The sequence below is a fragment of the Myiozetetes cayanensis genome, unplaced genomic scaffold, assembly GCF_022539395.1.
Source record: "Myiozetetes cayanensis isolate MyiCay16 unplaced genomic scaffold, myiCay2020 scf21, whole genome shotgun sequence".
NCBI classification, from domain to species: domain Eukaryota; kingdom Metazoa; phylum Chordata; class Aves; order Passeriformes; family Tyrannidae; genus Myiozetetes; species Myiozetetes cayanensis.
In genome coordinates this window covers 3524732-3540406 of record NW_026087423.1, presented here as the reverse complement: position 1 = coordinate 3540406, position 15675 = coordinate 3524732, and the positions used below count along the sequence as shown (strand labels likewise).

General features: G+C 55.3%; 1 protein-coding gene across 1 annotated transcript; it reads right to left on the bottom strand.

The window, feature by feature from the left end:
- Positions 1 to 10395: 10395 nt before the first annotated feature.
- HSPB8 (heat shock protein family B (small) member 8) lies at positions 10396 to 14164 on the bottom strand. Its single transcript, XM_050318477.1, is given in 4 exon segments — positions 10396 to 11177; positions 12159 to 12222; positions 13278 to 13446; positions 13449 to 14164. Coding segments are annotated over 4 exon segments (600 nt in total). The 5' UTR covers positions 13656 to 14164; the 3' UTR covers positions 10396 to 11017.
- Positions 14165 to 15675: the final 1511 nt, after the last annotated feature.

The window sequence follows — 15675 nt, the reverse complement described above, 5'->3', positions numbered from 1 at the left end:
GGAAGCACACTGCTATACTTAAAAAAATACACAACACGTGCCCTGCCAGCGACCTCCATTTGGTGTTAAGCACAAAGCCATCTGACCACCCGTGGGGAGCATCACCCCCCCTGCCGATGGACCCATCTGCTGGGATGAACCCGACAACACTGGAAAGAAGTTTAAAAGGAGCATGTAAAAATAGCTTGCCTGGAGGTGGGCTGAAAGGGCAGCTGCCCCAGGGGGACCAGCTTGGATGGGGCTTGAAGCAGCAGCTTCTGACCCAGCAGAGGGTCAGAGGACTGTGGGTGCAGGTGCTGCCCATCACTGGTGGGCTGCTCTTCCACCCGATGTTCAGCAGCACGAGTGGGGAGGCAGGTGAGGCTGGGGATAAGGGAAAGGCTTCCCAGGAGCACCAGCACTGTCATCCCCAACACATTCTCCCAGGAGGAACACAACCAAGGCTGGCATATTTGCTTCTATTGCTCATGGTCTCCCCTGAGCATCCCAGGAACCGAGACCCGTCCGAGGAGACAAACCAGCCCACACACGTTCCTTGTGCCGTGACTAACAGCTTAAGTAAACAGCCAGGTAAACACAGCTAATTTTACTTTCAGAACAAAAACAAAAAGCCACAAAGCCCAGTTCTTCCTCCTTGAGTAACGACGGTGTGTAATTATTGGCATTTGTCCTCCGGGTGCTTTCGCGAGGTGCCAGCACTTTAAACCTGGCAGCCGCTACAAGACAAAGTGACATATTTAGCTCGGGAGCGAAAATGCTGCTCGCCTGTGAATGCCAAGGAGCGGGGAAACAAAAAGCACCTGCGAGGGAGGTGCCTGCTGCTGGGGAGGCTCCACAGCATCGCCTCGAAGCCAGGGGGATAGAGAGCCCGTCCCTAAGGCAGCACAGCTCTGGGGATGGCTGGAATTAGGAGGATTTATAGCCAAATGCTCCATTTGTGCATTTGAAGGTCTCTGCATCCTGCAGCAATTGGCTTTCCAAGGAGAAATACAGCTCCAGCCATTGCACTTCACTCACACTGCAGCTTCCAAGGGGTTTGGCTATGGTTCCTTCTCTTTGCTAGAAATGGGTTTAGGCAACCCCCCAAGAAAGCCCAGCCCCAAAAGCCACCTTGCCAGGGTGTGGGTGTGCAGGTTTGCTGTCACAAAGGTTGCCTTCATCGACCTGGGCTCTAATTCTATGGTGAGGCTTACACTGGGGCTGGCCCCAAGCAGCAGCACCTCACCCACACCCCCAGAGCAGTCGCTCCACGGGTCCGACAGCCTCTCCCCATCACTCCAGGTACACGCTGTGGTCACGCAAAGGTCCCAAGGGACTTGAATCCTGAAACCCCTCCAGCTCTCCACGTGCATCCCAACCTCCACAGAGGAGGAGCAAGGAACCCTGACCTGACCCTGCTGGGTTTAGGATCTCTCAGTGTTAAATGCCACCAGACGAGGCTGTTTCCTAAGCAGTGAGCTGCAAGGATCTCGCTTGCTCTGTTTGATGGTTCCTCTTGTGTCATTCAGTAGCAGGTGGTGGAAGTTCGGGGGGGGGGGGGGGACGACAAAAAAACCCACCCTATAAAATGTTTAATATCCCTTTAGTTTCAATTTATCTGAAGAGAATTCAAACAGCACAATTTCCTCCTGCCATCTGGGTGCCACTTTAAAAGACATTTTCTCATATCATTGCAATTTCAGAAAATCTTGTTGTACAGCTATGGAAATGCAAGATGCTTCCCCTAAATTGTGCATCAACGTGAAGCTTTTTAAACCTCAACGGCAGCTTATGATATATTTTGACAGCTCACAGACGGCTCCCGAGAGAATTTCCCAGTTCCAACACTACCCGTGCAAGGGGGGGCCCAGCCTTGGGCACTGCAGTCCCTCAAGGCAAAGCTCTCTGCTTGTTTTTGTACCAATTTCTGCTTGGTTTTGCCTTGTTTTGCTTCAGTAATGGGAAGAAGATTCCCTTGCAGATCTTTGAACCTGCTTGCCTGAGCACTTGGAGCTGCAGGAAATTGCCTGTGGATGCACACAGCAGTGCACATGTTCATGATGTGTATTTTCCACTCACGCACCCCAAAATAGCTTAGAAACACACTGAGTTACTCCAAAACCTTAGAGACATCTCAAAGGTCCATATAAACATCCTGCAAGTGGGCAGCTTGGAAGAGGAGGAAGGCTCTAATGATGTCCCTGCTGCTGCTCTCAGCCTTTCCTGGACACCCCAAACACCTGCAGGGAAAGCTACTCTGTGCAGACAGCCAACCCCAAAACTCCAGCTCCACTGGAAAGAGGCTTTGGTGCCAGCATGAGCCATCTCCATCAGCATCCCAGCCCCAGGGGAGACTCCCAGCGCTCAACCAGGAAAGAGGGACACCCCAGACCCTGGCTCTAAGCCTTGGCTTTGCTGAGCTCCATGTCAGAGCCTCGACCCCTGCCTGCAGAAACAGACCCCCCCCAGTCATGCAACAACCTCCTATGAGCAGTGATACACAGCTCAAGCAATTCTTCCATCCATGTGAAAGCTGCTTGTCCCTGTCCCTGCTCAGCAGTGGGAGAGGCAGAGCCCTGGTGCATCCCAGGGTGCTGCTCCCCTCCAACCACCTCAAAGCATCCACGCTCAAACACTGATTCACAGCCAGAGGAAGTGCCCCAAGAATGAATCAAAGGGTTAACGCAGGTCAGGGGGTGTTTGGTGTCAGTCACCTTAACACTTAATAATCACAGAAGTACAGCAGAAGTAACTCTGGAGCAGCCAGTTCATCAAGGGCATGAGCTGTGCCTGGTCAGAGATGGGACATGAGGTGACTGTCGGCTCCTCCATGTGTGTGGCAGGCCTGCACCCACTGCCCCTGCAAGGGGGGAAGCCCTGGGACACAGAGCCGGGGTTAAAACCAGGAGAGGGGGGTCCAAACAGCCCCACCATCACCAATTTGTTGCCAGCTACAGAGCTCTGCTCCTGACACATCCCCACCTCTGCCTGTGTTTCAGCATCCCCAGCCTGAGCAACGGGAGAGTCCTGGGACTGGCAGAGAGAGGGAGTGACTCCATCCCAGAGGGCACACTGGGAAGGGAGAGATAAGCATTGGGAACAGTGGAGAGTTTGGTTTAAATCCAGTGGGTTTGCTTATTTTTGAAGATATTGGTGATTTTTCTCACATGGCTCCTGCACAGCAGGGGAGGGCAGGTGCCCCACAGGAAAAGCTGGAGCTGACACTCAGCCAAGATCCTGGCACCAACAGGCAAAGCTTTTGTCATCAAACACCCCCAGACTCTGGAGGGGTCTGGCAGCTCACCAAGACCATGAGCTAAACTTCAGTTTGGTAAACCCAGGACTGGGTCTAATCCTGGCAAATCAAACCATGACTCTGTGAGATCTTAGAGCAAGAAGCCCAGTCTTGAGCAATTCCTGCCATGCATAGTTCAGGGAAATCAAGGACATTTCCAGTGGACAAATGGGTGCCCCTGAGGGACCAAAAAGTCTTCTAAGGACTGAGGATGTGCCTTGCTACACCACCTATATCACTTTATGAGGGTCTCAATGTCTCCAAGGCCCTTCCAGGTTTGCACCAATGCAATCAGAAACCAGCCCTGGGAACACAGGTGGATGTTGCTTCTGTGGTGTTCTTTCCAAACCTGGCTCCTGCAGGATGGAGCCCCTTGCAGCTCTCTGGGAGGAGTTGAAATGCCGAGCACGCCTTCCCGGCGTTTGCCCTGATTTTCAGAAATTGCAGTAAATCAGGATCGCTGCAAATTGCCCTCTTTTTTTGGCTCTGGCTTGATGCAAAGAGGAAAACAAATGGAGTTTTAAAATTCAGCTAGTCAAGGAGTTAAAGAGAGGTTAATCCTAATGGATTAATCAGCTCACAGGAGGATGGGAAGGAGGCACAGATGACGAGGAGCAGGGAAGCGGCCAAGCTTGGTTCCTCCTCCCAGAAGTGGTGGAAAGGTTCAGGGAAAGTTGTTCCCTTTTCCACCTGGCTGCATCCAGCACGGGGACAACAGAGGTTGGATCTGGCAATAACAGGTGAGTCCTGGGCTTAGTTACATTTTTCCTGATAAAACACTGAATCCTTGATGCATCTGTTATCAACCCCTGAGGAAAACAGTGAGGAGTGTTTGACTTCACCACCCTCCCATAAAGACAGCAGTAGGTGATAAAACCCGGGATGTGGAGCAGCCCTGACTGGTGTTACCCCCCTGCAGAACTCAGGGCGGGACTGGTAAAGGTGTTTGAACAGAGCAGAGCTGCCTCAAGGCTTTCCACCACCTCCTGCACTCCCCACGGCTGCCCAGACCACCCTGCAGAGTCCAGCCCGTGGCCGCTGTGACCAAGCATCCTCCTCCCCAAAACATCAGCATCTGCCTCCCAGCACAGCTGAGCATTCTTCATGGGGCAAAGCCTCTTTATTGGCAGCTAATTGGGCTTAGGCATAAGAAGGGCTTGAACATAATTAGTGACAGTGAAAGCAAGGAGGCTTAAAGAAGGTTATTAATGATATACACACTGTATACAACAGCATAATCGCCCAAAAAAATATTAGATCCATTAAGTATCATTATCAAGGCCTGGAGCTAATCATTTAAGCTTAATGAAACTAATACATTTCTCCAGCACTGGCAGCAGTGCTCATCCCTCGGAGGGAAGCAGCATCTAGGGAGGCTCGAGCTGTGCTGTCTCCACAGCATCACTGCTGACCCTGACACCACTGCCTGTGCTGGCTCTGGGATGCATGTTCCTGAGAGCTGAGCCCACTTCCAGGTGCTTTCAGCAGAAATTCATTTACTTCAGCATGAACCTTTTGCTTTGGCAGCTCAAAGGCCTTCTCGCCAATGACCACAGGCTGGTTTGACTTGGAAGAGACCTCAAAGACCATCCAGTTCAAAGCCCCCTGCCATGGATAGGGACACCTCCCTCTACAGCAGGGTACTCAGAGCTCCCTCCAGCCTGGCCTTGGCAGGGCACTCCTCCCACTGCCTCCACCCACACCTCCCTCCTCTCCCTTGTTTTGAGCAGCTCTTTGGAGACCGGAGGAGAAATGACTCGGAGCCAAGGCGGCTGCGATGATCTCACTGCTAATTATGCAGAGAAGTCATTTAGCTGTGGCTGTGCCTGATGAAGTGATATGAGAGAGAGAAGCAAAGCCCCACAGCCACTTTGTGCATTGCAAGTCATAGAGAAATAAAGAGGAAAAAAAAAAGGAGCAAACCCAATGCCTTGACCGCTGTGAGTGCTGTGCTACCCCCAAACCCACTGCAATTAGGGACAGGCAGCTCAGGCTGGGACACAATTAAAAATCCCATCAGCTCTGCTTTCCCCAGGCCTTTGTCCATGTCTGTGTTCCACCCCAGTCCCAGCGGCAGGATCATCCCTGCAACAGGACTCACCATCATTTTAAAGATGAGCCTGGGATTAGCACCAGCCTTATTAAAACCACTCACTCACACCTCATTTTACCTTCACACTGGAGATGATTTAGCTTGATTTATTCTAATTAGTTGTAATTTATTGTTTTAATGAGCTCTTCTGCAGGCTTTTTGTGCTTCATAACCACCCTCCTTGGCTGCTATAATGCATTTCAAGGAGGTCTTTTAATAAGGAGAGGTTTCCAAGGCTGCCTCGGATAGGGAGGTTTTTGTTGGAATACGAAAGAATTAAAATTAAGCCAAAATCTGCCTCTCCTCCAGGATGGGTTTGCTGGGGAGCATCTGGTTGGGAACAGGAGGCTGCACTTCAGTTCTTCACCCACATAACAAGAGAGCCCTTAATTATCAGCACCGTTTACAATTGGGTTTAAAGACTGACAAAAGAAAACAAATAGGAGAAAAGTCCCTGTCCCCTGGCTGCAGCTCATTATCAGAGGGGGGAATTCATGGCTGGGATGTGTTGCAGTGCCCAGAGGGAGCTGCAGCTCCATGAAGGGGTCAGTGATGCCCAACACACACTGCTCACCCGTGAGGGTCTGTGCTGCTGGGGCTGGGGGTGTCACTCAAAGCCAACTCAGTCCCCTCCCAAGGTGGGTACTGGCAGAAGAATCAAGAACATGATGCCTCAACACCCCACAGGCTTTGCTTTAGCTACAGAGACCTCTCCTCCCCTCCCCTCTGCTTGAATGGGTGAAGCTTCAGGAATTTCTTAGGCTGCTCCTGGGATTTCTGTGCCAGTTCATGGCCAGGAGCTCTTGCTGAGCTTCCCAGCCTTTGATTTGGAAGGGGCAGAAAGGCCATCTGGTCAGCCAGGATGGGTTATTTCTGTGATATTGGGTTCTTTCTTAAAAAAGAAAAAGCGAGCTTTTACTTCTCTGTTCCCGTGGCCACCACACGGCAAAGCATTCCCTTTGGAGACATCCAAAATAACACTGCTGAGATTTGCTTTGCAAGTAGAGACCAAAACTGCATGAAAGCAAAGTTTCCAACAGAGGAGAAACTCACAAAGAGAAACATGAAACCCCCCCAATGACCTCAACTACAGCAGGGAAACACCTCGGTGGTTACAGGGTATTTTCTCAGGGAAAAGTGACTGGCTCATCCCGAGGCAGCCCACCCTCAGGGAGCCAGGGATGCTCTGGAAAGGAAAAACACCTAGAAGTGTTATACCAAATCCCCTGTGCAAATACAGATGGATTAACTGCAGGAATAGGAACCGGCTGCCAAGTGAGAGCCTGGAGAGCTGCACGTCGCCTGGAGGGGCCGAGGGACAGAGGATGCTGAGGGAAGTCAGGATGAGCCCCTGCATGAGCAGCTCTGAGCTGTGCAGAGAGGCTCCCAGAGGGGATGGAAAGCACAAACGACCCCATCAGCCAACAAAAGGGTCTCTGTGAGCACCCCAGGACCCCACAGCACGACCCAACCCCGAGCAAGCAAAAGGCATCAAGTGCATCCCCACAGGGCAAGCCAGTGTGTCCCAAGCCATGGGCATGTGTGGGTGTGAGAGAAACACTTCCCAGAGCAGGGATAGGCACAGCTGGGGGAGCTGCTGTGCCAGCTGCTGACCACAGCTCTGCCCAGGCAGCAGTGGCAGCTGGGCCATTGGAAAATAAGATCAATCCTATTTTTCTAGGAGAAGAGACCGGGTCTGTGGAGGTGCCTGGTGTATCCGGACAGCTCTGGAGCTTCTTGAGGATTATTCACCCGGCTCCACATGCTGCCAACCAAAATAAATCAATTCAGCTCTTGTTTCCATTTTAGGAAAATAAATCCTCTGGGACAGGCTGGGAGCTGGTGCCCTGCTAGGAGCCACGTGCTATCCCTCCCAGCCCTGATGGGATGTAAACCGGACTCGGAAATGGCTTGGCCCTACTGACCTGTGCCCCTGCCTTGCCGAGGGCAGGTGATGCCCCACAGCTCAGGACAGACAGCAGGACACAGCTAAGAGGTTTATTCAGCCTCCTACCACCTACTGCCTGGAGAGCTCTCCCACGGCTTGGGTGACCTTATCCTTATCTCCCTGTGTCCTTCAGCCTGTCACAGTGGCCAGTTGGAGCAGCAGGTCCTTTGAGGCTGGTTTCCCATGACACAGCCCCTTATGTCATAGCACTGAGCGCTCTCCATCAGCCCATCCCAGCTCTGTGCCTGCAGCACTGGGAATCACCCGCTTGTGCTGCAGGAGGGATCACCAAAAATCGTTCCCAAAATAAAGAGGCTGCATGAACCACCCACACTTCCCTCCAGCTGCCTGGGAGAGCTTTGCTAGGGCTCAGAGCTGACCGTGCAAGCTCGTGATCTTGAGATGCATCAGGAGCTCCTGGATTTCCAGCTCAGCCCGGACTCCACTATCCCTCTCCTGGAGCAGGCACACTCCTCATACTCCCTGCCCTGGCTGCTGTCCCATCAGAGCCAACAAAGAGCCTAATCCAAATTGCCCAGCATTCAACTGCTTAATTCTACCAGCCCCTTTCAGAGGTGGTTGTGCACTTCATCAGAACTGACTCCTTAGAAAGAAAAAAAAAATAAAATCTGCAGACACCTGCTCCTCTCCCCTCCCCATCCAGGCACAGCCCTGGGCCAACAGCATCAGTGTTGCTCTGAAAGCAGGATTTGAAGGCCAAATTAGGATGGTTCCTCTGTCTCCTTCAGCAATAAATCGCTTGGTCCTGAATGATGTGGATGTTGGGAAGTCCATTGCTTCTCCAGGAGAAATAAGGAAGCATTAGCCTCCTGGAATGATTTTAACAGGGCCAGCAGAGCAGAGCTGTGGCTGAGGTGTCCTGTGCGAAGTGAATTGCTGATAAACACAATCCTGCCCCTTCTCCTGTGTGTGAGAGGGGTTCCAAAATGCACAGCCTGGGTCTCCGTCCCGCCTGAGAAACCCCAACCTGCAGGCTGTCCACTCCTCCCAGAGGATGCTCACCCGCTGTTCTATCCTGCACACAGCATCTCCCTCAGAGCCACTATTAAGCCATAGACCATAATGTGTTCTGACACCACCTGATGTGCTGTAATTGCTCTAAACCCATGAAGTGTGATGTCACTGCAGAGGGGCCACTACTGCTTTGTGTTACAGGTCTGGTGGCTGCAAGCTGTTACCTCACAGCAGGCTGAGGGAGAGCAAACAGCTCCTGCTCCCCACTGGTCCTGGCACCCCAGAAATCCACATATCCCCCTCCATCTCCTCAGAGACGGGGGGACAGGCTGATGCAGAAATGCCTCCTGTATTTCCAAACTGATTTTCCATTTGCACAAACACCAGTAGGGGTTACTTGTTTAAAACCTCCTTCACGTGAATAATCAGATCATACTTAAAAAAACCCAAAACACCCAGATCTCCAGTTACAATTATTTCATTAGTCTGTGATAGCCCAAACCATTCAAGAGCTTGGAAAGCTGCTGCCTGCACAGATCCAAGCACGCTGCCCATGGAAGAGGTCCTTACTGCTAATTGCCTGTGCCAACCCCAGACATTAGGAAATTACTGCTAATGCAGCTTACAACAGCTTTTATAAGACACTATTAAGGAATTCAGCAGAAAATAGAACCAAATAAAGCAGAAAGTGATTAAAGAAAAACAAAACTTACCCCAAACTGCAGGATCAGCAGGAACAAGAGCTGGAGCCATCATCTGAGTGCAGCACCTCCAAACCTGCACTTGAAGCTCCCTTTGTTCCAGCACTAGTGCTGCTGGAGCCTGGGGCCTTCCCTAAACACCCCGTGGTGGGAACGGGGCTCAGCTGTGACCCATTTTCCCCCAGCAACTCCCTATGGAGTTGCAGCTGGTCCCTTGCACCTGCAGCCCTGCTCAGGGAGCCAGGTTGGGGCTGCAGTGGTGCACATCCAGCTGGGATGCTGGGCCTGACTGTGGCCCCAGGGACACGTGTGCTTCCCCTGGGGTCCTTCCCGTGAACAGGTTGGGCCTGGGGTTGTTTTTTTCAAGAGGCTGATAAAAATAAATCTTGAAAAGGGTGAGGAAGAGGAGGCACAGTTTGTGCTGGAGAGGTGTCACCCACAGGGATGACGGCTGCAAGTGGCACAAGGACACAGGGCCGGAGCTGTGACTCATGACTTTTCGGCGTTCCATCCTGGTGTCAGTATCGCATTTCGAGGATTATATTTTATTCATAAAAATTGCTGTGCTCGCAGCCGTGTCCGGCAGAGCCGGCGTGTGGCTGAGCCTGGGGCTGGCAGTGCTGTGCACCACCAGAGGGTCCCAGCTCTGTAACACTGCTGAAAATTCAATATAATACGTAAAACTGGGTGAGAGTCCCCAGGTTCCACCCCGTGACCTGGAATGCGGGTGCCCTCATGGCACCCGAGTGCCAGGCCGGGGTTTACAGCACGTGATGGGCTGTTGTTGGTAACCGCAGCCCAGATGAGCCCGGGTGGAGCATGTGAGGTGGTATTTTTAACTCTGAGGTCCTGGTGACATGGAAAACTGGGTGCCTGGTCCAGGTGCTGCACAGATTGATGGAAAATTTCCCACCACCCATCGACACCTCGGCTTTGCCAGCCCCGGGCACTGCAGTGCGTTAGCAAGTGGTGCTTCTGCCCCACGAGCCCAGAGCCCAGCAGAAACCTCCACCAAGGAATTCACTGGGAAGTGCTTCCCTGCAGAGCTGCAGGCGGGAAGGTGGCATGGTGAGATGGAAACAAGGATGGTGCAAACCAGAATTTCCCAGCTGAGAGCCTGATTTAGCATCTCCAAGCAGGAAAAACATTTTCAACCCCTTGAGAGGGTAAAGACAGGATGAGCCCATGGTCTTTGCCAGGCTTGATGGCTCCCCAGCATGGTGTTAGCTGGGACTTGGAATTCACCCATCAGTGCAAACATCCCACACATCTCCCTTGTCCTTCCCCCCATGGGGAGGACCTGTGCCAGGCTGGGAGGTGGCACATGGTGGCATCCCCCCTCCTCCCCACTGCACTCCTGCAGCCCTGTGCCCACCCCACCAGCTCAGCTGAGACAAGCAGAGGCTAAGAACATCCACTGGGTTTTATTCCTCAGGTCTGACAAGTAAAAGCACAAATTCTCTTTGGAAATAAGGAAAAAAAAAATTAAACCAAAACCCCAAACCAACGTTCAAAGCACGCGGACAGTTTGTGTTTCTCAGGACGGAGGCCGTGCCGTCAAGCTCCACCGCTGGACATGTGTCCTTTGCAGAGATGTAATTTAAAAACAACAACTCATGGAGAAGGAGAAGACACAGGGCTACGGGTTTCCATGTCAATTTTAGAGGAAAAAAAAAAAAAAGGCCCTTTTTTGCTATTGTTATAAATATCCCATCCGAGCGACTCAGAGCAAACAATAACCGTAAGGAGGACATCCGTTCTGCTTGGCCCCGTGGGCACAAAAATCTCTACTGGCACCTCAGACTGCTACAAGCCCTCGGGGACGGTGGCCTGGCACCCGGTGTGTGCCCCGGCTCTCAGCTGCCCCCCCGGGGTGATGGGTGCTGCCATCCCTACGAGCGGCACCCGTCACCCTTGCCGGAGGCTGTCAGGATGCCGCGCCGCAGGGGACCAGGGAGCAGGGATCCAGGGGGAGAGGGGGCAGGGGAGGAGGGGTGCCGGGGCACGGCAGGGCCGCGGGTGGCTGCTCAGGTGCAGGTGGCCTCCTGGCTCTCGACAGGGATCTCGCTGCCGCTGCCGCCCTCGCCGTACTGCTGGTAGGGGGGGATCTGGGGCGCCTCGATGATCAGCAGCCCCTCCGGAGACAAGGAGGCGAACACCGTGATGGGATCCACCTCGTAGGGCAGCCTGCGGGAGGAGGGGAAAGATGGGAGGGGTTAGGAGTGCGGGGCATGCTGCATCCCTGGTGGACACCGACCCTCGGGAAGCTCACACAGTACCCCCAGTGCGTGGGGAACCACTGATGCCGAGGCACCAGCCCGGGTGTGGGGCTCAGCAAAGCCTCTCTCGTTACTGTAGTGCCTGGGAATGTGTCAGGGATATTTAGAGCGGGCTCCTGGCCGGCCTGGCCCCCGTGGGAGCTCTGTTTAATCTCCCCGGCAGATGTGTTTGACGGGATGTCACCCGCCGCTTGTGCCTCTGCAGAGCAGGAGTAAATCCTGGCCGTGCCGCAGCCCACGTCAGCCGCGAGCCTTGCCCGTAAAAGGAGCCCGAGCGCCGAGCAGGAGGGAGTGCAGCGCTCGCCCCAGCCTTCCCGTGGGAGTTTGGGATGCACAGGGCTCCTTCAGGGTGGAAAAGCGAAGCTGAGCTGCTGCCAGCTGAGGAAACCCTTCCCATGCCTTGGGCTTTTTGCTGCTTCTCCCTGTTAACCCCTGCGGTCGGGGGTCTGCCCCCCACATCGGCTGCCTCTGCAGGGCTCGCCTTTGCCATTGTTGTTGCCAAAGTGAGGCATGGGTGAGTCAACGCGATAGCGATCTGAGTGACATCATGGAGATAAACGGATACGGAGACATCCGCGCACCGCGATGTGCTCGGGGCTGGCGGTGGTGTCAGCCCGTCGTGCCCCGCTGCACCCCGGGGGTTGGCTCCTCGCACCCCTCCTGCTCCCCGTGCCCCAGCCCTCCCCAAACACAGCCCCGGGCGTGGAGGAGACTGACAGAGCACCTCGAAAAAGGCCTCCTCCTTCATCTCCCTTGGGAAGTCACTTTGTGGCCCAAACCAGTCAGGCACGTGCTGCAGAAGGGCAGTTTTTGGGGTGAAGACAGTCCCTGCGTGTGTGAGCTGGGGCGCAGGGACTGGCAAAGCTCAGCCAGGCCAACCGGTACCTACTGGATTTTCTTGGTGAAGTTCTTGGAGACAATCCCTCCTTCCACCTGCTGCTCCTCGTGTTTGCCTGCAGGGAAGGGCAACACCCCACATCAGCACCTCACCAGGGGATTATTTTTTCCAACAACAACAACAACAACAACAAAACCCAACAGAAAAGTTTTCTGAGCAGTTGTTTCCCTTCCCATGTGCAAACCCTTCCCCGGAGAGGGCTCAGGGAGCCTTTCCGTGTGGGGAAGGCAATGTTGGGCACAGCACAGCCACGTTTCCAGTGAGAAAATGGGGTCTCACAGGCTGCCAAGAGCTGAGGCTTAAGAAAATAAAAATAAATAAATAATAAAACCTTTGGAGGTGGCAGCCTCCTCCCCTGCTCCCACTCCCCAGGCTGGCCATCCTCTCCACCATGCTATCAGGATGGGGGTCCCTGTGCCTGGAGCATCAACCAGTGCCTGCCTGGACCCTCCTGACCTGAGGTTTCCCTCTGTGATGCCTTGAACTCCAAATAAATACCTGGGGCTGTTCTGGGCAGCAGCCCCCAACACTCCCTGGTGACCCTGGCCCAGGGACTTGGGGCAGTGGAGGATGTCAGTGCCGGGCTGATGGGATGCTGAGGGCACCCCTTGAGGACCCCACTTTTGGTGGACCCCACACCCACTGTCCCCACCATTAACTGGCTTCCCAGGGATGCGCTTCTGGCCTGCTCAGATCCAGGCTGGGCCTCTGGAGCTGTGGAGCAGCTGCTCCCTTCTTCCCAGCCTCTCTCGGCCCCTTTAAAGGGAATCTCCCTCCGTGCCGGCCTCACCCCGGCTATAATTAACCCAGCCAGGCTGGGGCCCCTCTTGGCCGCTCGCTGCAGGGTGCTGCCAGCCAGGGGTGGAAAGCAGGGAGATTTACCCCAAAGGACACGTATCCTTTTTCATTCTGGCAGCAAACCACCACGGCTTGTGAGCCAGATCCCCCCACGGCACCCCTGAACTGCGTGTGGAGCTGCCCCAAAACCCTCCCTGGCTCCCGAGCACAGGGCTGCTGCCGCTGCCTTAAAATAAAGGGGATTTTGGCATTTTACAGCAATTCCTTAAGCCGGCAGGACCGGCTGCTTTTCGTGCCCCATCCTGCTCTCACCTGACACCTCGACGTAGCCATCCTTGGTCTTGACGGTCAGCTCCTCGGGTTTGAAGCTGTGCACGTTGACACAGACCTTCCAGGGCTCGCGGGGGAAGGGCGCGGGGCTGCGGCTCTCGGGGTACCCCCGAAGTGGGTGCCGTAGCCGGGGGCCATGGCCGAGGGGCGGCCCATCCCGGCGCGCAGGGGGCCCGGCCAGGTGGTGGTGAGCCGGGGCCGAGCCCAGTCGGGCCAGTCCGCCGTCAGGTCCCCGGGGAAGGGCGACAAGCCGAAATCATCGTCCAGCAGGCGCGAGGTCAGGCCGGGCTCCCGGAAAGGGTCGCGGATGCTGCGCCGGCCGGGATAATGGCAGGAGAAGGGCAACTGGCTGTCGGCCATGGCTTCCTTCGCAGGGGTCTGAGTGTGTCCCTGGGGCTCTCCCACGGAGCCTCAGCCTCTGTGTGGCTGCTCCTGGCTGCAAACTTCCCCCGGGAGCCCGTCCCGGAGGAGACGCATCCACCCCGGGTGGGACGTGGGTGCGCGGCGACGGTCCCTTCTTCCCAGCACCAGGTGAAGGACGATGAGAAAATCGATTCAAGCTGAATCACCGGGAGCTGGAAGAGCGCAGGAAGGACGGAGGGAGCTCTCTGGCCGTCAGAAAACGCTTCCTGTCTGGCTGCGATCCCAGGACCGGGGAGAGGAAAATAAAACTTCTTGTCAGGAGAGGGGAAAAAAATAGTAAAACCAAATATCCTGAGATTAAAAAGCCTCTCTCTCCCTTCTCACTCCCCAGCACTTTACGTGCAACTTTCCCTGCTGCTCCCGGGTGGGAGCTGTAATAAATGCCTGAGCTTGGAGCCCAGAAACTTCTCTAACCTTCCAGCCGTTGGGCGAGCACTATTTATACGGATTTGGGAGGAGGGGGGGTGGTGTGTTTTGCAAGTCCTGCCCTGTCAGCCGAGTATTTTGGAGAGGATGAAACAGCCGTGGAGAATCCGGGCTGTGGCAGCTGACCACTCCTGCTAGCCCGAGGATCCCGACTGCGCTGGGGCCACGGCGCTTCAGCAGCTGCCCCAGCCCCCGCTGCCCCCTCCTGCCACCCTGCCTGCCCAAAATAGCCCGGGCTGGCTTCTTTCACCCCAGTGTCACCTGTTAAAAATACCTTGGTGGGGCTGACCAAGCTGTTCCCCTCACTGTAAAGCCACGTGTCCTCACACAACCGGGTACCACTGTACCGGGAAATGGGTCACTGGTGGCACCCCCAGCACAGCACAGCGAGGACGGTGGGACCCCGTGGGTGGGTGTTTAGGGGATGCGGGGCAGGGGACAGGATGACCCTCTCCAGTACTGCTTCCTTGGCCACCTTCACCTGTTGGGCCCAGAGAAATGTCCCCTAACTGGGGGAAGGAGAGGGACCCCGGGAAGCAGGCAGGGTCCTCACGGTGCTGCTCAGTACCTGCCTTTCTCTCGCCCCTCCGCGTGCCCGAGCCCTGCCGCAATCACGGTGCGGGGAGGGCGAGGCGCTAATCACAGCCGCGGCCGGGCTAATTACAGGGCAGCGGCGGGAGCGAGCCGCGCGGTGGGAAGAGGCGAGGCGGCACCGCCGGCGGAGCTCCCAGAGAGCATCCACCCGGGAGACACAGCCCCAGCCCGGGCGACATGCAGGGGGTACCGCTGGCAACGAGGGACTCCCCGTGGGAGGTGATCCAGGCAGCGCCCCGGCCGGCAGTGGGATGCGCTGGAGGGTGGGATGTGATCAATGAGGGTCATGTTGGATACGGAAGAACTTCCTCATGCCGCATCCTGGCTCTGCCTCATGCTCCTTCTCTCCAGCATCTGCAATTTTTCTAATGGACTTGATGGAACTAATTGCAGCAGGAAGACTTTCATGCAGCGCAGGCCGCGCAGAGATTCAGCCGCTGGTCACTCGGTGGCTTTAATGACGCTGCACCGACGTGACATCGCTGGGGGCGGGGAGCTGCCTCTCCTGGGCCGGGACAGGGCTTCCTCCCCTTCCGTGGAGACAGCTGGGTATCACAAGGGTCTCCCTGGGGTCTGAGCGGGATACCTGGAGATGCTTGGGGAGGTCCCAGGTGCCAGCTGAGCACCCGTGGTGCAGGGAGGCAGCTGCCAGCAGAGAAGCTGGGTGTCCCCCTCCATGCCCTTCTCTTGCCCGCCTGCCCCTGCCTGGCTGGGGACTCTTGCTGCCCAGGGTTGACAGTAGGGTGTCCTGGGGGACACAGCCACACACTGATCCTGAACTGGGCACCTCTCACCATGGCTGGGGAGCAGTGTTACTCCAGCACCGAGATCTGCACCTGCTCTGGGAACACCAGAGCACTGGGAGATGGGGACAAGCCCCGAGGGGGTTTCAGACAGCTCCAAGATCCTGCTGTGTTTCCAGGAGCCTCACAATATC